We start from the raw sequence: 21,551 nt of genomic DNA, 5'->3' as shown, positions 1-21,551 counted from the left end.
CATGATTGATGATCAAATCACCAACCACATTGACCAGTTCCAGTGGTTCTCCAGGACAGAACTTGAGAACTTTTACCACCAGTTTAAGGCTCAGGAGCAGAAAGCCGAGACTGGAGACGACGCTTCAGATGATGATGATAGCGATTCGGACGACGGCTGGGATGAAGAGGCTTACGAGCCATACAACGGTCCTGTTCACGACGAAGAGATGTCGCCGACAACCACTGCATCAGTGGAGGACAAAGAAACAACGTTCGCGATTACCCGCCCATTCGCCGACAAAGAAGAGGAGCTGGACTTCAACGACGTCGTATTTGGAGACGATGACGGGTGTGATCAGTCGCAGAGTCAGGATGAAACCGACTCTGAGTCCAGCGATGAGGGCTATGTTTCCTCTTCGCCACCAGACACTCCCTTTTTCGAAACCTTCAATAAAGCGGACAGCTTAGGGGCGCAAAACGCCTTCAATTCCATCAATGCGCGACTAAGCATGTCATCCAGGCGCCGCAAGACGCTTTGTCGGACGGAATCCATGGACGCGCTCAAAACGTTTAGACAAACTGCCAAGTTTGAGCAACGTGTCGACGACGCTTTTGAAGACGATGAAGACAAAAAGGACTTTGGGGATCTACAAGAAACCTTCGGCATCGATGATGAGCTAAATACATCATCGGATACCATGGAGAGCACAGACTTTGTCCTCGTCGTTACACCACCCGAAGATGAGCAAATCACGCAAGACTATCTTTCCAGCCCTGCGATACCTTTATCTTCAACAAGAGCCACTGTATCCGATTTGACTGAAGAGGATGATCAAGTCGCTTCTGTCAAAGACGAATCACGCGGTACCCTCGATTCAGCCTTCACTTTCCCTAGCATACCCGCTGGTGAAGCCTCCCTCCCAAAGGCAGAGATTTGTACCGCAGACACAGTAATCGACACTTCCAAAGCCTCCTCCCGGCGCTGGACCGATCCTCCAAAATACGACCCCACCCTTCCTTCAATTTCGCCATTGTCCAGTCGTCGGCATAAGAAGCATGCAAAGCATAGCTCTGTCTCACTGGACTATGTTGTCGGCGCCGTCTCAAAGAGCTGGCTCTACGTGGCCCAAGTGCCCTGGACGCAGATTGGTATAATGGGCGCTGGAGTAGTCGCCGGTGGATTATTAAGTATGGCGGGGCGTAACTGAGCGAGCCCGCTCTTCCTTTCTGTTTGTTCTTTTCTTTTCTTAAAATTTGGCTGCAAAGTTAGCGGAGGCGAAGTTATGCTGGCATTGCTGGTGGCGTTATATACCCGGTGTGTTGTTTACCCACAGAAAATATGTGTCTCTAAAAGTATAAAAGTTAAACATTAATCAAGAAAAGTCATCCCTATACTTCGAATGTACCGAAACGTGTGACCGCTACGACGATGTCACTATATGCAAGTACCAATGATAAAGTAGAAGTTCACTACTCAAGTCACAGTTAATATCCTTAACAAAGCGAATGTCATTTGAAAGCTGCTGTATCTACATCTGACTCACCGCCTTCAGAGCGACTACCCAGACATCTCAAGCATTACAAGCAAGCTTCCCCTTGCTTAAACGGGATGAGCGACCTTAGCCGTCAAAAGGCCCCTGATGTTCCCAACGAAGAAGCTCAAGATGAAGCAAGCACCGCCAAAAGCGATCGAGATCCAGTATGGCCACCTGTATGCCAACGCGAAAGCTTCTTGGGAAGCACGCAGGACAACAGGGAATGCATCTCTCTGCAGCACTTCCTGGTTGGTAGCAAAGATCTCCTTGACTTCCTCGAACCTAGCATTACCCATGAGGTTGGTAACGAGGGTGATGACGGCGATTCCGTCGGCCGAAAGAGGGTTGATGATGGCGCCATACGCTAATGTCTTCTCCGCGACAATTTCAGTGAGGTGGATGGTGACCTTGCGGAAGAAGAGGTTGGAGTAGACTGCGAAACCAATCGCACCACCGAGGTAGCGGATACTGAGTGTGATGGCTGTAATGGTTGCGATTTGTTCGTCCGGACAGGCGATCTGCGCGATGATGGAGGAAGGAATAATGACCCCACCGACTCCAATGGATGCTAGTGAGATGAGGGCATACACTACGTTCAGGTTGTCGGGTGTCGCAATGCACATAGCCCCTGTGCCGGCTGTCATCATGGCTGTGAAGAAGATCATCAATTCGCGGATGCGACCCTTGGTGGCGGGGATGAGAACGAGGCAGATGCATGCACCGCCAATGATGCCGAAGCCGATGGGAAGAGAGCGGATTCCGACGCCAACCGGGTCATCACCTAGACTTATGTTAGTATGTAAGAAGTGGGAGAGATATTCTTAGGTCATGCTTACCATAGACGTTGTAGATTTGAGTAGGCCAGAAGAGCAGCAGGACGAAGTAGTTGCCACCACTGAGGAATGTGATGAGAAGGATAACTATCATGGTCTGCTTCGCTTTGTGGAATATTGCCCTGGGAACCATGGGGTGTGGAGCATACACCTCCCATACGAAGAAGGCGATGATGAGAATGATACCGAGAACGAGAGGGACGATGTTGTGTGGGCTGCCCCATTCATACTGTAGAATGTCAGCACTGCAATGTGACCTGCTTCGGATAGTATACTGACCTGTGATGCACCCCATTGTAGACCCATCATAAAGAGAGTGATACCACATGTGCTCAAGATGCCACCAATGTAGTCGACCTGGCGGAGGACATGACGGGCGGTATACTCTTCTGTCAAGCGCGACGGGTCCTTGTAGCAGAAGACACAGAGTACCAACCCGATGAAGTTCCATACACAAACCAAAATACCATTGTAGCGCCAGTTGCTCTGTTGAGCGATCAATTGAGCCCACAACACTGATGGGCAGAAGGGAAGGATGGTGATTACGACAAGACCGACGTACTTGCCGCGATCTTTGATGGGCACGATCTCTGCTGTGCCGGCGAGTGCGATGAGCTCATTGAGACCGGCACCAATTCCCGAGAAGACCTGACCGGCTACGAGTCGTTAGGTTTGTGATGTTTCAAATAAGGTTGCGGTACTTACCGATAGCGATGTTCATGGTATGCGCAGTCACTGTGATGATCGGCCCGACTATGAGGCACAACTGACCCACAATAGCCACCTTCTGTCGCCCAAACAGGTCGGACAACGCGCCCACAAAAGGACAGAGAGCCGCATTGGGGATGAGGTATCCGATGACGAACCAAATGTATCGATCAACTCCACCAACATCCTGATAGATGAGCGGAAGAACTGAGCCGAAGAGGAAGAGCGGGATCTGAGAGCCGATCCAGAGGAATGACATGCACAGAAGCGTCATGGCCAGCCTTGCGTTCATCTAGGGGTGAATTAGTATATGATCAAGCATTCAGGGTCTTACACTCACCTTCTCGTGGACTTCTGGAGCTCTGCTGGTAATGGGCGCCAACTGCTGCTTCTCGGGCTCGCTAGGCGGGGTGCGAGTAGCCACCATCTCGAGTTGGCTCTGGCCATTCTTGTCGACTTCGTAAGAGTGGTCTCCGGATCTCATCGTCTCATGCATCTTGACGGTGCAAAGCTGGGTGAAGGTGCAGTCGTAGAGAAAGAAAGTTCGGGACGTTCAAGTAGTTTAATGATTGTCCTGCCCTAGCAAGGCGGACTATCGATACGTCGTCCTAGTCTCCATACCGTTCCCTCGTTTCTCACCTGGCACTGAGATGAATTGACTGAATCGACACTAAGTTCACTCGAGCCGCGGTAACATACTGGCCTGCGCGGGGCTGGGTGGTCGAATGACTAGGGTCAAGACACCCCTCATCCAACAAGGCTGCGCCAACCATGCCGTCTCGCCCGTTTGTAGAGCTGTAGATCATAGTGAAGTGTGTGGCGTGCCATTCGGCGGGGCCCCCGCACCTGGGCACGCCTAATTGCTAGTCGCGCTAGCGTCCGGAGCATAAAGCTTGCATCATTGGTGCGGCCGGCACGCTTTTTCTCCTTTACATGAGGCTTGCCTCTTGGCTCTCTATTTCTCGATGTCTTTGGAATAGCATTGTCCCGTTTGGCTTCCTGAAGACCTCAATGAAGTCCTCCATTCGAATGCTCTTTGTTGGCCCTGATGCCCAATCATGGAAATCTTGTAGTCGCGGTAGTGTCTGGTGTGACAAAAGGACCTGGGCCGCGGAATGTGACTCTTATGAGTGCTAGGAAGGACGTCGTGGGAATGTTGGCACAATCCTATCGAGGGCGGTCCTTGAGCGCTTGCAGGATCCTTAGGTAGCGCCCAGTGCGATGGGTGGTGTCGATCGCTTCTAGATGCTTGATGCACCAAGCCACAGAACGGTATCTGGAAAGTTACCGAGGAACTTTGAGTTACTACTGTGTGTGCCTTCGATGACATAGGTATTGGCATGAGCCACTGCCACGGGTGCACGTGGGAACTACGCCTTGACAAGGCCTCCAATGTTTAGGCCGGGCTGACGTTTGTTGCGCATTTTACTGCCATGGTTTTATATAAAGTGGTTTCGCGTCTGTGATAGAAGTCTGATTGGGTTCTCGCCGTGCTCGACCATGAAAGTAAATCGTGGAAGCGCTGTTCTAGGTGACCTCGCGAAACCGCAAGAACAATTGGGGCCCCTCCAGAGTCGGTTCTTCCTCAATATGAAATTCTTGTCGCAAGTATTGAAGTGTGTGGCCAGGCGCTTAACTAGCAACACACTGTCAATTTAGTCGAATGGCCACACGTGGACGCGGTTAACCTTCCGCGCAAAAGGCGGTGATGCGACAGGCCATGAGACGCTCGCAACAACCTTGGCAGCTGCGCAAAGTTGAGTTGGAATCATCTTCAATGATAACATCAGCTAGGATTGGAAAATCCTATGCTGCGTTGCCAGTGTTACTCTGCTGCGTACATTGTGACCTTCAAACCCTAGTCCGCTCGTTGAGCCAGACATCATGCTGCGATCAGAGAGATGACAGATAGCTGATACATTGACTGTAAAACCCGCACATGCTGCCTTTTTTTCATATCGTTAGGCTGGACTTTTGCCGAGGCATGAAATAAGCTTGGTGCTCTGGTTCTGCCTTGCCTAGAGGTCTGACTGTTGTATCCTTTAGGACGGGAGCCTACCAGTGACTCCGGGCCAAGATCCGTGGTGTTTGCATCGATACTGTGTGTAAGCCAGGACCGGTACATGGGAACCTGGGGTAGCCTACCCACATCACGGTTCACGGATCACCTAGCCAGTGACAGCGAGCGATGGTCGCATCGTCGAAAAGAGGCATCCGCGCAGTACTTAGAGGTTTCCAGACGAGGCAATTGAAGGCCAGTAATATCTGTGAGAACGCTCGTAATGTTGAAGCTTGACATTCGACTAGATGGGAATGAAGACACCAAGCCCGGGAAGAGCCGCACCGGGCTGCGCTACAGCGCAAGAAGGCTGCGTTGTAGATTTGTCTTGGTACTTCTGCGGACTGAATGATAGGTAACAGCTGGCTCCAAGCTAAAGAAGGGTGTTTGCCCATAATGGTAAATGCACTTGACGATTTGAGTGTCTGGCATACCTGGTTTTTCTCCTCGGCTTCTCTGCGCTTTGTAGCAAGCCTGGTCGTGAATTTCCCCGCATGGTTCCCAGAAACATTGAACCTGAACCTGCTCAATAGACCGTAGGCAGCTTGACAGACATGGGAGGTCGACGTTCGAATTACTGCCCGTCCAGCTCCTTCACTGGCAAGGTCGCTGATTAGGTATGGACGAACTTCTTGTTCTTTGTGGCTACGTCAGAGAGCGAACCGTTCTTGGATGAGCTTGAAGTAGACATTGTCCGTCGATGAATACAATGGAAGGTCACTTGCGAGGTGGTTGGAATGCGAAGAGAAGGAAGCCACGATTAGCGTCTTGGCGCTGCCCCTCTTGCGCGGACGCAGGCACCGCTCCCCCAGCGTACATCACCGTACCCATACTCCGGTAATGTTTTTCGCAATTATGTCCGCGGACGGAACGGCTACATCTTCATTGAAAAGCCCAACAATCTGGTTCTAAAATTTTGTTGCCAGATGCATTTGCATCGCTCTCATCTCGGATACGTGTAACAAGCTTGGAAATGTTGTAAGGGCTATAACACGATCTGAACAATACGCATCAGTGCCTATTTCGCCTTTGATATCCCGCTTGATCGAAAGGATTGATGCTCCTCGGACAGACGGTCGTAGTGACTCAGCACTCAGCACTCAGCATAGTCGCCAGACACGGCTTATTTCTAGCGGAAATGGCATTGAACTTTAGTAGAGTAAAGTTTTGCAGATTCGGCCCTGTGTTAAATGAAGAACTCGAACTGTTCAATCACCTTACGCATCGATAACGATACGACCTCGATCGGTGTATCATGACGGGACGGCCGATTAATCGGTGGAATTCCAGCCATTCCCGTTGTTCAGGCGTCGAGCAACCTCGACTAACAGCTGTTTGCACGGTCTCTGTTGCACTAGCTGCCAACTGCTGGGGGTCTGAGTTCCGAAGTGGGAGTGTCGTTTGATGTGTGTTCAAACGTAGCAGATGGTTGATGTTTGGCGTGTTGAGTAGATCAGACCCTGGAACTGCGTTCGCGGCATCTTCTCCGCCCAAGCTTCAAGCTGATGACGACAACCGCGTCAGCTATCCCCCGTCATCACCCCGAACGCCAGACACGCGACAACAGACCAACCTGAGCATGAAGGTCGCACCGTTCGGAATTCGGAATGACTACCAGTGCATTGCGCGCGCGAATGGCTGACTCGTGCTCACCGCAAATAGCGCACCTGTGACCATGAGCGGCTAGCCGTGACTGCGGGGTGCACGCCCTTCGCGGACTCAGCATGGAAGCAAGCATGGGACTTGTGACTGTTCCTACTGTTCTTTCTTACCCTGCAGCTTTGGATAGCATGCATCCTCTACCACCACCGCCGCCGCCATGACAGAACACCGCCTACCGGTCAAGCAGCTGGCCATTCTCTGTACGTCCGCACAACGCGTCTTCACCTGCAAGCTTGCTAACTTCGCGACAGCACTGTGCCGATTTGCCGAGCCCATCGCCCTCACGTCTGTCTTCCCCTACGTACCGGAGCTCATGGAGTCCTTTGGCATCCCCAAGAATGACATCGCGCGCTGGGCTGGCATCTCGTCCTCGGCCTTCTCGCTATGTCAGGGCTTCACTGGCCTCCTCTGGGGCGCTGCATCCGATCGCTATGGGAGGAAACCGATTATACTGTTTGGCCTTACCAATACCATGTGGTCGATGTTGCTATGGGGTTTCTCGCTCAATCTGCCTATGGCTTTAGCCGCACGCGCTATCGGAGGACTATCGAACGGGTACGTGGGCATTCTGCGCACTACCGTGGCCGAACTATGTCCATGGAAAGAACTACAACCGAGAGCGTTCAGTGTCATGCCTTTGGTCTGGACAGTTGGTGCCACTTTTGGACCTACACTCGGTGGAGCCTTGGCCAATCCTCTCCGCGTAGATCCTCGCAAGCCTAAGGGCACCGCTTTTCTGGAGAGATTCCCATATTGCTTGCCTAACATCGTGGCTGCTGCATTGTTCACTTTCGGCATCTCAGTAGGCTGGCTGTTCCTACAGGAGACCCTGGAAAGCAAGAAGCACGCTCCAGATCTAGGCCTGAGAACTGGGGCTAGGTTGACAGCATTTGTTCGCAAAGTACTACACCTTCCAACTAAGAAGCAGAACAGCAGTCCAGAGCACGAGCCTCTACTTGGTCACCATAAAGTAATCGACAGCGAGACGACGTCGCAACATGATGCTGCTCATGAAATTATCCCAGAAAAGGCACCAAGGTATCGGGATGTATTGACATATCAGACATCGCTTAATCTGATTGTGTACACGCTACTCGCTATGTACCTCCAGGCATATGATCAGGTGCGTGATTTCGTGCGCCTACCAAGTATTGATATTGATCCAGTGCAGCTGCTTCCAGTGTTCATGCACCACCCTGTACAACTCGCAGACGACCCCACAGTATCTCTTCCTCTGAAATTCGCAGGAGGCTTTGGCATTGAATCCCGTCGCATCGGCATCATTTTTACCGTATTCGCCATCTCATGCACAGTGTGTCAATTCCTGCTGTTCCCACCCATTGCGCGCTATCTCGGTGTTGTTCGCTGCCTTCGGATCGCCTTTCTGATCTTCCCATTTGTGTTCTTCGTCACACCGTTCCTGTCGCTTATCCCAGATCCAGTCATGAGGGAAGTCGCTATGGTGATGCTCTTGATGGTCAGAGGCCTGGCTGGCACGTTCTCATTCACCACCAGCACAATCATGCTCACGAACAGTGCGCTTAGCCTACGTGTCCTAGGCACCGTCAACGGCCTGGCTACTAGTTTTAGCTCGTTTGGCAGGGCATTAGGTCCTACTTTAGGAGGTGGGTTGTTTACTTGGGGTGTCAAGCGCGGCTATGTTATTGTGCCTTTCTGGACAATGTCTGCCATTGCGCTTGCTGCCTCTGTACCAACTTTCTGGCTAGTCGAGGGTAAAGGGTTTGGAGGCGACGAAGACATCAACGACCAGGAGAACACCATCGAGACTGAAGAAGAAGTGGTTGAGAACGACGCAAATGTACCTCCAACAGCCTGGCAGCAAGATGAAGCAGCGTTTTCCGAGTCGGAATTCGGCGACTTTGGTGACCCACCAAATATCTTGAGTCTCACAACTACGCGATCGAGCGTGGCCATGGCCTCTGATGATGAAGATAACGCTTCAGTGTCTGTGGGTCAAGGACAGTCGATGAATCCCCTGGAGGCGGCAAGAAGTCATTCGCAGACCAGACGACGAAAGATTGTAAGGAGGACGTCGTCGATACCGATTGGTATGGGTAAAGGTTTCAGGCGATATAGCTCTAACCTAGGCAGCACGGGTATCGGCGGAGGCGGTGCTAGCTGGGGAGGCGCATAAATTTGGACTTGGGTGGGAATCTGTGCATTACTGAGTGTTTTGGGAAAAAGCATTAATCCATGAGTTCATCAAGCGTATCGATCTTGAGTTGACTCAAGCTTCTCGTTTGTCAATGAAAATATCGCAGGTGATGTGCTGAATCTAGATACGCTTTTTTCGTTGTCACTTGCACGAATGTGTTATCCATACTGTACACGAAAGCGTTCTTAGGGTTCCTTGACCATCATCTGAAGTAGAACCAATAATGTCTCTTTTGATCACGACAACAACCATAAGGTAATGAATGTGCACGTATCAAGACGAGTAAGCGCAAGTCTCGAGTGATGATGAGAACGGGAGAGAAGTTCAATTACAATGTACAGACTATTGATGTTTTGTCATCCAACCTGCCTAAGATGTGTCGTAACCCATAATTCGATCGCCTAATCAGTCAAGGACTATACCAACGCCCTGTACCACCGTATAACTAGACCATACCAGGGTATCTGATACTCCACGATGAACTCCACCCAATAAGCATGCAGTGTCCCCAGCGATACCTCCCTAGCCCAGACCCTATTAAACGATAACGTAGTCAGTATCTTCATCCCAATCCCCGATGCTACTAGCATCAAAGTCCTCGCGGAAGGAAGAGTCGTCGGGGAAAAGACCAGATAGAACGACACGATGCAACGTTTCTCTTCGAAGTTTCCACGCAGCCATGCGGGGAAGAGTATGGTGCTCAGACTATGAGCCTTGGCCAACATTGTCCATACCGCCTCGATTGGGCATACCGAAGGGATTCCTGTTATCGCTGACGGGTGTGCTGTCGTGCTTATTGATAGCCGCATTGATAGGTCCGTTGATGCTCGCGTTGCGGACGGGACCACTCATGCTGTTTCGGCCGTTTACGGGGTTGCCGTGGATGTTTTTGGGTACACCGTTGTTGTTCATGCTAGGGCCTGGCATGCTGTTGTTCCGATTGTGGTTGTGGACCCCGTTTCCGTTGATTGCGACGGGAAGGCCGTTGGGCATGTTGTTATGAATGTTGTTCTCCAGGCCTACGCTCATGGGGCCGCCCATCGGTGGACCCATTCTCACGCTCTCGTTGTTATCACCCATGTTGTCGACGTCGGGCCAGAAGCGCTCTTCTAGCCAACACATTTGTCGGAAGATCTCTTCGCAGCGCGACATTTCCTCTTTGCCGTCGCGTGTAGTTGTGATGTTCGCTAGCTCATCGACGAGCGCGCGTGTCGCCTCGACGAATTTGCTGAAGGCCGGGGAGGTCCAGTTCGGTATTAGGGCTTGGTGGAGGGCGACGATGTGCGAGTCAGTGGAGGTGTTGGAGAGAGTATTGGAGAAGGAGGCGGCATATTGCCAGGCGGAGCGATAGCACTATCAGACATTAGCTTCGTGCGCCCATTGCTGGGTTGGGTTGGACCTACATGTTCGCTTGCCCATAGCACAACCATACCCTCTAAAAGTGATGCGCTCGCACTACTAGCGCTCACGAGAAGATCAAGCATGGCGCGCGTAATAGGCGTAGGCGGTTCCATGCCCAGCGCAAGCCCATACTTGGTCGCGGTGATCTCGAAGAACTGCATCTCTCTTCGCATGTTGTTCAGCGCGGAGATGAGCAGGTCCATGGTGCGATACATGGGATGGAACTGCGAGTTCTGCGTCTGCGGCAGTCTTATCTTGGCCAAAAGCTGTCCTATGAAGCGAATGTAGCCTCGCGCATAGTGTCCGTCTTGTACCAGCCATTGCGACAGCGGTCCTGGTCCTAGCGATCCACACCCGGCATGCGATAGGAACGGTCGCTGTGTTGCTTGCGCAAATGGGCCCGAGCAGATGCTCAGGAGATGAGACGTCAGAGAAGGCGCTACATTGGGTGTCATGGCAATATTTGGCGCAATAGGCTGTCCATCGCGTGTGCGCTTACTGTTGGGACCGCGCCGATTTACTTGGAGGTTTGGATTTGGCTGCTGTCCACTCAGAATTTGACTGGGGCCCGGAGCCATGTTTGAATCCATAGGCAATCCATTCTGCTGAGGCGGCTGCTGTTGTTGCTGCTCCTGCGCGAGAAGATGGGCCTGCGCCTCGGGCGACGTCAGATATCGCTGGCAGTCTTGGAGATGCTCGATCTGTCGCGTTGTGTTCTTCGCGCGCACGAAGCCGCAATGCAAACAGCGTACTTTGTTACATTTCGAGGGCGTGTCTTGGTCCTGAAACTCTTCAAATGCTCGCCTTATGTCAGGGTTGGCATGTCTGCCCATGGCGGCCTGCTGCCATGATGGACGTTAGCCTCATGGCAGCACATGTCGTCGGAAAAGATACGGAACAAGTGGAGCTCACCTCGAATCGGGCTGTCTCGATGATGTGATGTGTATTGTGTATTGTAACAATCCGGGCGGGTAAGGTATCGCCCCTCACCGAGGCATGTTAGGCGGCTGCGGCGCCTTACCTCAGCCGACATTGCCCAGATGGACCTGCAACCTCCAAACGTGTCTCCGGCTGCACCTGCCCTAGAGGCGTCTGTAATTTTCTAGTTGACACTGGCAGGGACCAAGTTGGATACAGTTTGGCTAGGCATTAGACGTTGATGTGGTTTCACGTGGTCGACATGTGCGTATCGTGGGCATCGTTAGTAACCCGGTTCTGTTCGTTAGGTTGCCGCCAGCGCCTGTGCACGCGAAATCTTTCCGTAATTTCAATCGGCGGCCATGCAGCGCATCGAGAACGCCTCCGCGTGACTTGCACCATGCCTCTGAAACTAAGCATGCGCAACATTGTACGCCGAACCTCCAACTGCTCGAGCAAGTACCATCGTCATCCAGTCGCCATGATGTGTCGAACCGTCTTGTCCCAAGTCGCATGGCCTGAAAGCCCCCGAGGCCGTCACTACCCGCGCGGCGACTCTGTCCACCTTCATCACGCGACGTCTTGACCCAAACTTCACTCACGATGCTTCACACTACCCCACAAACCTATGCCGTCAGCTTAACTCGTTCCAGTAGTCCAACCCGCCCGCGCATCTCCGCACCCCATCGCACGATGTACTATGACTGATGACGCTGCGCAGCTAACTGCCACCTTGGTAGACTAGCAGGCCGGCAGACGAATCCTCGTCGGGTACATCAACCTCAGCGCGCTTTGGGCATCCACGATGGTCACTAGAAAAGTTCTGGCAGTCACACGCCCTCCCATGGCTCCGACGATCACGCTCGTAGATCTACTGCCGACTTCGCCAGCGCCGGGAAAGGCATCGTGCCACCTTCCCCGCATCAGCCAAGCTTTTCGCGATCGCGCGCCGTTGCACGTTTATACCCGACAATCGTGTCTTGTCAGTAACCTGGTAACGACATCACTTAGGCAAGCTGCATATGCGTCCGGTGTGTCGGGGGCGAATCTCGTGATGTGCAGAAGAGGAAGTTGGCAATGTACGGTGAAGAAGATGTTTGCGATTGATGACGTCGATGCTTCTGGGGGCGGCTCATCCTCCTGCTGCCCTATTGGCAAGCCACACGGTTTGCCTCGCATGTTGGACACCACGGCACGAAACAACTTGCTTTTACAAATGAATGTCGCCTTTAGCCAGTTGGCAAGGCAGAGGTACCTGTCTCAGCTTCCAGGTACCACAGTCCTCTACATGTGGCAAAGATCACTGCCCACGAGAAGGCATGAGTCAGATAATGGCATCATACCTCCACCATGTTGGAAGAACTTCGGCCTCGTGGGCCTTTTGCCCGGGGACAGCGTGTTTTGCATGTGGACGTGTTGCCGATCACAGAACCACAACGAAGGTCTGCATTTGACCTTCCCCGCAACAATGCCGCTTGCAGCCCAGTCTGCATTCCTCAGCCGCCCTGTGTGGACGAACGTACGACATCAGATGCTCAGTACATACCAAGGGTACTCCGTGAAGATATCGGGAAACGCCCGAAGCAACGTTACACGAACTTGGCCGCAACCGGATTTCCATGTTGTCGACCATGCTCTTGACAAGTCGGTGTTGGCAAACGCCAACTCACTTCCAAGAACCCACCGTCCACGTTCCGGTGTATCACCACGCTCCTCGGACGCGGTTCCAAGCTTCTCGAAGATCGTCTCCAACGCGTGAGCACCGCCTCGGAAGCTAAGTGGCTGAGACACGCCGATCCCCACATCATAGCCATCAAACAGTCCTCCAATCACCACGCTGTACCTGAATATCCCTTACAATTTCCGCCAAGCACCAACCCTGCATCTGACCTCTTTGATCCGCCTGACCCCAGATCTTTTGCTTTATGCTATGGCCTGCCGAGGCCCTCAGGGTCCATTTTACCGTAGCTTGCTGGCGGAACCGGTCTTTGTGGCGGTTGTCAAGCGGCTTGGGGTAGCTTCGACTTGCTTCCCCTATTGGAGCTGTTGCGTCACCGCGTCATTTGCCAGCGATGTCTCCGTGTCCGGAGTAAGTAACGATGTACACATCGTTCCGACACTGCTCGATCGCGACATGTCGGCGGTACTGCGGTTGGTTGCCTTGGTTGCCTTCCCCGACACCGCCCTAATGGTGGCCAGAATAGCTGTCGCGGCTAGCTGGGATAGAGCTCCGGGAAAGGAGATCATCCCTACGTCGTGAAGCAGCGAACACATGCTTGTATGGTGGGCATGACTGGGAAGAAAATTGGGGCGAATTTGTTGCTGTGTTGGCGGCTTGTGAGTCTTCGCTTTGTTCTGGTTAAAAGGAGATCCTTCCCCCGATGCCATGGGTCTGCACAAGTTCAAGTCTGGGTCCATCAGCTACACAACCTTTCCTGTACTCCTTTCGAGTACAATTGCATGTTATACAGCATTCAGTTAGTTGAGTAACAACACTCCTCATCTCAATATGATCGGATCCTGGACATCAGCGGCGGCCATTGGCCTGCTTGCTCTGAGCACAAACGCATCTCCGCTCCTACCCATCAAGCGCGCACCCATGTTCGATTACAACAACCAGAAGGTCCGCGGTGTCAACACAGGCGGTTGGTTCGTTCTCGAGCCCTGGATCACACCCAGCATGTTCGAGGGCAACAGCGCAAAAGACGAGTACACACTCGTTGCAGCTGTCGGCAAAGAAGAAGCACAGTCGAGGCTGCGTGACCACTGGAACTCTTGGATCACCAAAGCCGATTTCGAACAGATGGCCGGTGCTGGTTTGAACCACGTTCGAATTCCCATCGGCTATTGGAGCGTACTCCCACGTGACGGCGACCCATACCTACCAGGCGCGTACGACAAGCTCGGAGAAGCGCTCGACTGGGCGTCCGATGTTGGTCTCCATGTTATGATTGATCTTCATGGCGCACCCGAATCCCAGAACGGGTTCGACAACTCTGGCAAATACGGCAACGTTGGCTGGACTCAGGGCGATTCAGTGGCCTACACCATCAAAGTCCTCAACAAGATACGCGATGATCACGCGTCGCATCCCGCCGTCTCAGCTATCGAGCTTCTCAACGAGCCTCTGGGCCCCAGTCTCGACATGAACACGGTCCGACAATTCTACATGGATGGTTGGGGCAACTTGAGGGACTCGAATGTTGCAGTCACCTTCCACGATGCTTTCCAGGGTGTAACTTCGTGGGGTAACTGGGGTGCTGGAATGTGGAACCTTCTCCTCGACACTCATCACTACGAGATCTTCGACAACTCTGCTGTTGCTATGAGCATTGACGACCACGTCAAGACCGCTTGCGACTTCGGTAAACAGATGGCATCCACCGGCAAGTGGACTATCGCTGGTGAATGGACTGGTGGCATCACCGACTGCGCAAAGTGGCTCAACGGAAAGGACAAGGGTGCGCGTTACGATGGTACCTTTGGCGGCTCCAAGGTCGGTGACTGCACCGGCAAGTCGACTGGCACTGTAGCTGGCCTGTCAGAAGCCGACAGGTACAACGTCGGTCGCTTCATTGAGGCGCAGCTTGACGCCTACGAGATGGCCACCGGTTGGATTTTCTGGACCTGGAAGACCGAGGGCGCACCCGAATGGGACATGAAGGCCCTCTTGGAGGGCGGTATCTTCCCCCAGCCGCTAACGGCACGACAGTGTAAGTACTCCTTCCGGTGTCGCATGAGCATGAAACTGACAACCTCTAGACCCCGGCCAGTGTGGCTAAGTGCCTCGTTGTTCATGCAACGTCTACTTGGCGCGATCCTACTCTTTTTCCCGTCCTTCATGCACACACACTCGCTCCGCCGCAACACCTTCTACTCGACACACCTACCAGTAATGATGTAACGAATTTCATACCGCTTCGAAGATACCCCGACGACGCATTCACTCGCTAGATGGGACACCCACATACAGTAGGGCTGTCCATGCTTGTATCGGCTGACACAGCTGTCACCGTCGCACCGCCCATTGAGCTGTTGGCTGGGCAGGGGCGCACCTGGCGCAATGTAAATATGAGACGATAAACAAACAGTAGAGTCAACAATGCAATGGAGAAATTGAAACAAACGCAAACTATCGTGACACGTCTGAGCTGTGAGTTGGATTACTTTGTCAAGGTCTAATGGGGTGAAGCGGTGATTTTGCGGGCAGGCGGCCTTGTTCGCGGCTGCCGCGCCCGGCCCAAGCCATCTCGCTCGCACCTGCCCTACGGTGAGATGAATGTCTGTGATGTGCAGCCTCGCTTAGACGGCGATGCGTCGAGCCAGAGCGCACGAAGGTGCGACAAAGGGCTAACCTAACTCTCCCTTTTCGGGGCCTCGTCGTGAACCAGTGGCGCCTCGACGGCCGCCAGTGCAACGGTACCTGAGCTAGAGCGCACGACTCGGGCACAAGCAAGCAGATCGCGTTCCACGGCTTGCGAGAACCTGGAGAACCCTCGCCCGCGCATCGTGACACCGCCTCACCGCAAACTCAAACACCGCGATGAAATGCGACCCTCATCTCTTCGGCGTTGAGCTGTCGGCCCTTCAGCTGTTAGGGCTGTGTAAGCGCCGATATTGCTGACAGTCTGCCGGCTGACAGGAACAACGCTCCTAACCTTCAGGCACCCGCAGACAGTAGCGACAGAAGCAATCTCCAAGCAGCCAGGAATAGCCCGCACCAGCGTCCAACAAGCTGACCGGTAAAGCCACCAAGCACTCCTGAAGACGCCGCAATCCACTGCAATACGAGCTGCCTGAATCCCTTGTCGCGGTGTCATTCGTCACGCGTGCCCAAGCGCGGTGCAATGCGGCCTAGCGCTGGCTCCGAAGGATATTGCACGGGACTGGAGCACCAATCTTAAGTTGCGCCGGCAACAGGGGTACCTGCATTGACCGTTTGTGGATGGGAAAATCGATATAGTTCGACTGACTCCCTCTTGTCTTGTTTCTTCCTACTGCTCACCTTCGCCTAGATATCTTGCAGCCCTCAGAAGACTTTTGTTTTCAGCCCTTCTTTAAGAAACCAGTCACTCATTACCAACCATCTCCCACTACTTAATACTCCATCTACCCCGGTTAATCACCTAATACCACCACAACAACCATCAACATGTACTCCAAGGCTACCATCATCACCTTCTTCGCCGGCCTCGCCGCTGCCCAGATCCACGCTCCCGTTGGCGAGCCCAGTGGCAACCCCATCACCCGTCCTTTGAACGAGGTATGTTTGCATCCCTGAGCGTTGCGCGCGCATCGCGAAACAAACAGGACCCTTCAAGCTAATGCGCCCCACTAGGTTGTCCCCACCTGCGAGCAGTTCACCATCACCTGGCAGCCAACTACCCCCAACACGGTCTCCGTCCTCCTCCTCAAGGGCCCCTCCACCAACGTCGTTAAGTTCGGTCCTTCCATCGCCGAGGGTATCTCCAACAGCGGTTCCCTCAGCTGGACCCCTGCCTCCACCCTCGAGGCCACCAACGGCCCCAACGGATACGGTATCCAGATCATCGACGATGTCACCGGCCAGTACCAGTACTCCACCCAGTTCGGTATCTCCGCTGGAAAGTGCGAGGAGGCCGTCTCTTCTTCCATGATTGAGCCCAGCAGCGTCGCCGCTGCCGCCAGCTCCACCCCCGCTGCCAGCTACGGAAACGGATACGGTGCTTCATCTGCTGCCGCCAGCCACACCCCCATCCCTCTGCCATCTTCCGTCCACTCCAGCGAGGCTCCTTACCCCACCACCGTCATGACCTCCGCCATGGTCCCTGCCTACAGCACTGGTGTCCACGCCAACGGCACCGTCCCCATGCCCACTGCTGGTGGCAACGCTACCACCTCTAGGCTCCCTGAGGCTACCACCAACGCTGCTTCCGGTGTCCAGGCTGCGCTCAGCTTCGCTGGTGCCGCTGCCGCTTTCGCTTTCATGCTATAAGCGCATTTCCGTACCCCGGATATGTTATTATGTTATGACTAGCATTGGTTTCCTTTCTCTTCGATGATACTCCTGGTGTTCACTCATAGGGTGTCGCCTTTTTGTTTGGTTCCGAATCTTTGTGTTGCTTGTGTGCGTGTGTGTGGTGGGCGGTTGTAACTAGAGTGGAATGCGAGTGTTTTGCATAGTCGTTGGCGCGATTGCTTACCCAAAAGGACCTTTTGTGATGCGTAATGGAATCGATTATACCCTTTAGTCACTTTCCACCAACGTGATGTCTAGTGAACAGTGACAGGGACCTTGGTAATATTGCGCTCCGGTCAACAGTGCCCCGCATTTCAAACTTCAAATTATGACATCAGACGGAAAAGGTTTACATATATTCCCCTCGTACAGTTTTGGTGCCTAAATGAGAAGCAAACGGGCCTGACATTGAATGTGTAGTCCTTCAACCCATTCATTGTTCGTCACTAGCAGTCCTGTGTTGCCAAGATCACCAATCGAGCACACCAGGCCTACAGACATGATCGTTCAGCACACGTTCGAGACTCAAAACCTCTGTCAAACCATGCGATCACGCCGCTGTGATCCATAAGCCGAAGCACTTCTTCCAGTCGCTCCCGTACGTACAGTAACGAGCAAATAATCCTGACTTGACCTGCTGCCTAATGCCCGGGCTCAGAGTCCAATCCGTATGCACGCGCGACGCACATGAACGCTATACACACCTACACCTGCGAACGATTCTTGGCACCAAAAATATATCCGCCCTGCCAAGTCATACTTCGCGGGTATATCCAGTGAACGGGCCGCACCCGTCGTACCAAAGCAGCAGAGCGATTGGCTTGATGTGTCAACGCAATGCCCTTTCCCTCCAAACGGATGTTGATGTGTCCGCAATGAGCAGATAGTGTATCATTTTCGGTATAGTGTTTAGCTAATCTAGTAAGCTTGTGTAGCCAGGCGTAGTGTGAACTGCATTATGTGTCCCTTTGGGGGGTGGTGTGCGGTACTTGGCATGCTGACCTTTGGACGGTGATCGAGCTTGGCGGGATGGCTTATGGAGTGGTGATGGAGTTGAACCGGTGAGAGTAGTCATTCGAATGGAATGGTTTTCGTGGTAACGTCTGGAGTTCGTGCTTTGGGTTTGGTAGCCGAAGGTTTCTAAGTTATGGTTTGTTGGGTGCTGACAGACTGCCTTTAACCACGCAAACGAGAGTATCCTTTTCGGCAACTGTCAAGAGTCTGTACTCATATCAAACCGGTCACACTTACCTCAGGTTGACACGTAAGCTTCTGTAGCCAAGCTTCACGAGATTGTTCTCATACGATGGCAACTACTCACTCCATCTGGGCATGTCTCACGACTCCACTTCTTCAACAGTGTATTCAACCGAACCTTGCAGAAGCCAATGATTGTGAGAAAGACATCCAACTGTACGCTCAAGACGCCTGAGACAGTAGACATCATGATGACCAAGAGCAACACCGGTGTGGTCGACTATTCTCTTGCGGAGCGGACTTAAGAGTCTTCTGGTGGACATGCCAATATATAAAAGACGATGAACATCCGCGTCTACTGGAATAAATCACTCATTCCATCCACCTTCAGACCCTCATCTCTTCATTCAAATAACCCAATCCACAATGAAGTACCTCCTCACCACCCTCGCGGCAACAGCCTCTCTGCTAAGCGCCGTCACCGCCGACTTCGAAATCTACCGCGTAGGCATCGGCGGCAACGGCATCACCGAAAACGTCGAAGGCTGGCAAGTCTACCAGGACGAAGCCAACTGCGACACTGTGCTAGATTGGATTTGGCCCGACACCGACGACGCGAGTGGCCGTGGCGTCCGCTGCGAAGGCGACGGCTGCGGCCGCTCTGACGATGATGATCCTGCCAACATTGAGATTCTGGAGATGAATTTCGAGGGCTATCACTGGAGTAAGTGTCCTCCTATCCCTGATGTGCGATAGAAAGGGGAAGTGAGAGGCTAACATACGCTTGCGCAATCTAGCTTACTACCGTGACCGCAATGGTGGCGATTTGGTCGATACGAATGATGTGCCTGTTGGAAAGTGCTATCCGTTCCCCGCGGCATTCCTGACGTGTGGCCTGACCGTCGATCGGCTGGAAGGCTATCGCAAGTTGCGCTGTGACGGAATTGATGTCAACGCTGAGCAGATCAACTCCAACCGCTTTAGTCTCAGGGGCCGCAGCTTGCCTGGACGCAACTAAGTGCGATTCGTACCTATTGAGAACGTGGTTCAACACCTTGGATTCTCACTTGGCCTGTCGTCCTCTGTAGTTGACAGTGTGGGATATTTGTGGGAGTATTATACATTCGTTTTTCTCATATAGCTCGTACACTCGCTTGGAATAAACAAACAGACGTCTGCTATCTTTCCCTCACGTGATCAATGCTCTCCTCATCAACGACTTAAGTGCCTGCTTGCCATGCCCAAGTCAAAGTCCAATGGTTCGCCCTTCCAAGGCGCATCCGCGCCTTCATGAGCTTGATCAAGCGACGGCCTTCCGCTAAGAGAGGTTCGCTGAACCACGACCTCATGCGTGCACCATATCTCGCCATTACCTGTATTCCTCTCATTCGCGCGCCAATGCATCTCGTCCGACGATCTCTTCGACTCCTCCGTGTGCAGCTCCTTCAATTTGAAACCGGACTCTTCGTCTCCTTCGACAGTAGCAAGGCGACTCTGGCTGTGATTTCGGAAGTTGTCCCTGTTGATCTCCGACTCTTGTGTACGTCCGTAGCCGCGGGAGAACGCGTTGTTCTTGATACGAACACTGGCGACGCCGAGGTAACGCAGTACATGTTGAAACGGCGAGCGTAGAGTTGGTACGCAGATGACAATGAAACCCACGAGCTCCTCGATAGCGGACCACATGCCGACAATGATGCTTTCGTTCATTGGGTCGCCCGTCTTGCCAAAGTTCATAGCAGCGATAATTTTCAAGATCGATGCCACGCCCGTGAAGAAGCCGAGTCCCATGAGTGCGCCGACGATAACGCGTTCTCGAACAGGACGCTGAATCCCACGAAGGAAAGATACGGGAAGAAGGGCGAGTATGAAGTCGGTGAGGATATGGACGACGGAGACGGTTATCGAGCTTATCCTGACTCCCGTCCTGCTCCAGCAATGGCCTTCTACTGTACCGAGTAAATCCCATGCTTTCTCGACAGGTATGCATTGCAGTAGTGTTGCTAGTGTGTTGTAGACCGCAAGTACGATCTGCAGCCCGATCATGGACCAGAGGAAGCGCTTCATGAATCTCGAGGGAGAGATCCGAAGAAGCATCAGGGAGAAGGAAATCTTGACCAAGGCCATAGACCACCCCCAGATTGGTTGAGAGATAGACGCTAATCTGGTTGCAGCTTGCGCGTCTGACAGGAAGAAATCGTTTGGTGGGAGCCCGAAAGCATACGGCGTGGCGGCAAGCAGAAGACATGTGTTAACCACTATCAAGACCTGATTATGTCAGTCGACCCAATATCGTGAGTATATTAGAGAGCATGAGCTGTTACTTACCCATGCCAAAGCGCAGGTGTAATCGTCCCACTGCATTCTGTATACAGGCATCCATCGTGACCACATGCGCGCTCCAAATACAATCAGAGCGATGCTTTGAAGGGCCAGCGTCGCACCGGCAATGGACTTCCCGCTCTTCAGCGCTGCCGCTGAAGGAGGCGCAGGAATCAAGTGAGGATCTGGTGGTGGTGGTGTTGCCATGACTCTCCTGTCAACATGTCGTTTGCGAGTGACGGGGCATTGATGCTCATTTCAGGCAGACAGTGGATCGAGCGGAACCGCGGAGTATATTAAGAGTATGTCAAGCTTCAACAAGCATGGCCCATGATGGCGTGGGGCACACTCTGGTAATAAACTTCGAGCGCAGACCCAAATGACACCGATCATAGCTTGCGATATACTTTAGGCCCATGTCGTGGCAGGTTGGGTTCAAAGCCAATTGTCGGAAATGCGCGGTTGTACCAATGAGCACGCGGTGTTCATGTCGTTGTAAAATTTTCAGGCATGTTAGGTCGTGTGCCTGACGATGTAGGCTGAAGGTGATCGTTCTTCCGCTGCAGGGGCTCGCAGTTGGGTATGTCGATCACACCACGATGTTGGTCGAGATAGTGGTGCTAGCTGTGGTAGTGAAACTTAGGTAGCATCTTCTTTCATGTCTTGATTGGCCGACTTCTCACGAATGTGTGCGGAAGAACATTCGATCCAACTTCTCAAAATGTAGCCTTTGAGGATCATTTTGTCAGAGTTTGAATATT

The 21,551-nt window shown here is 52.8% G+C and overlaps 7 protein-coding genes across 7 annotated transcripts; 4 read left to right on the top strand and 3 right to left on the bottom strand.

The window, feature by feature from the left end:
• Positions 1-1,581: 1,581 nt before the first annotated feature.
• J4E79_001183 (uncharacterized protein) lies at positions 1,582-3,553 on the bottom strand (the record flags this gene model as incomplete). Its single annotated transcript, XM_049350093.1, has 5 exons — positions 1,582-2,297; positions 2,353-2,578; positions 2,629-3,005; positions 3,055-3,349; positions 3,398-3,553. 5 exons carry the CDS (start codon positions 3,551-3,553, stop codon positions 1,582-1,584), a joined length of 1,770 nt encoding a protein of 589 aa, XP_049215252.1.
• Positions 3,554-6,935: 3,382 nt separating this feature from the next.
• Positions 6,936-8,933, top strand: J4E79_001182 (uncharacterized protein; the record flags this gene model as incomplete). The annotated part of the gene is made up of 3 exons (XM_049350092.1): positions 6,936-6,978; positions 7,030-7,901; positions 7,950-8,933. The coding sequence occupies 3 exons, from the start codon at positions 6,936-6,938 to the stop codon at positions 8,931-8,933; spliced, it is 1,899 nt and encodes a 632-aa protein (XP_049215251.1).
• Positions 8,934-9,659: 726 nt separating this feature from the next.
• J4E79_001181 (uncharacterized protein) lies at positions 9,660-11,188 on the bottom strand (the record flags this gene model as incomplete). Its single annotated transcript, XM_049350091.1, has 2 exons — positions 9,660-10,307; positions 10,358-11,188. 2 exons carry the CDS (start codon positions 11,186-11,188, stop codon positions 9,660-9,662), a joined length of 1,479 nt encoding a protein of 492 aa, XP_049215250.1.
• A 2,594-nt stretch (positions 11,189-13,782) lies between these two features.
• J4E79_001180 (uncharacterized protein) lies at positions 13,783-15,055 on the top strand (the record flags this gene model as incomplete). Its single annotated transcript, XM_049350090.1, has 2 exons — positions 13,783-14,986; positions 15,036-15,055. The coding sequence occupies 2 exons, from the start codon at positions 13,783-13,785 to the stop codon at positions 15,053-15,055; spliced, it is 1,224 nt and encodes a 407-aa protein (XP_049215249.1).
• Positions 15,056-16,425: 1,370 nt separating this feature from the next.
• On the top strand, positions 16,426-17,247 carry J4E79_001179 (uncharacterized protein; the record flags this gene model as incomplete). The annotated part of the gene is made up of 2 exons (XM_049350089.1): positions 16,426-16,536; positions 16,612-17,247. The coding sequence occupies 2 exons, from the start codon at positions 16,426-16,428 to the stop codon at positions 17,245-17,247; spliced, it is 747 nt and encodes a 248-aa protein (XP_049215248.1).
• Positions 17,248-18,894: 1,647 nt separating this feature from the next.
• On the top strand, positions 18,895-19,486 carry J4E79_001178 (uncharacterized protein; the record flags this gene model as incomplete). Its single annotated transcript, XM_049350088.1, has 2 exons — positions 18,895-19,192; positions 19,266-19,486. 2 exons carry the CDS (start codon positions 18,895-18,897, stop codon positions 19,484-19,486), a joined length of 519 nt encoding a protein of 172 aa, XP_049215247.1.
• Positions 19,487-19,680: 194 nt separating this feature from the next.
• On the bottom strand, positions 19,681-20,595 carry J4E79_001177 (uncharacterized protein; the record flags this gene model as incomplete). Its single annotated transcript, XM_049350087.1, has 1 exon — positions 19,681-20,595. One exon carries the CDS (start codon positions 20,593-20,595, stop codon positions 19,681-19,683), a length of 915 nt encoding a protein of 304 aa, XP_049215246.1.
• Between the last annotated feature and the right edge of the window lie 956 nt (positions 20,596-21,551).

The sequence above is a fragment of the Alternaria viburni genome, assembly GCF_023758015.1.
Source record: "Alternaria viburni strain BMP 2772 chromosome Unknown scaffold_2, whole genome shotgun sequence".
NCBI classification, from domain to species: domain Eukaryota; kingdom Fungi; phylum Ascomycota; class Dothideomycetes; order Pleosporales; family Pleosporaceae; genus Alternaria; species Alternaria viburni.
Note: the sequence above shows the minus strand (reverse complement) of the source record. Positions and strands in the feature narration are given on the sequence as shown.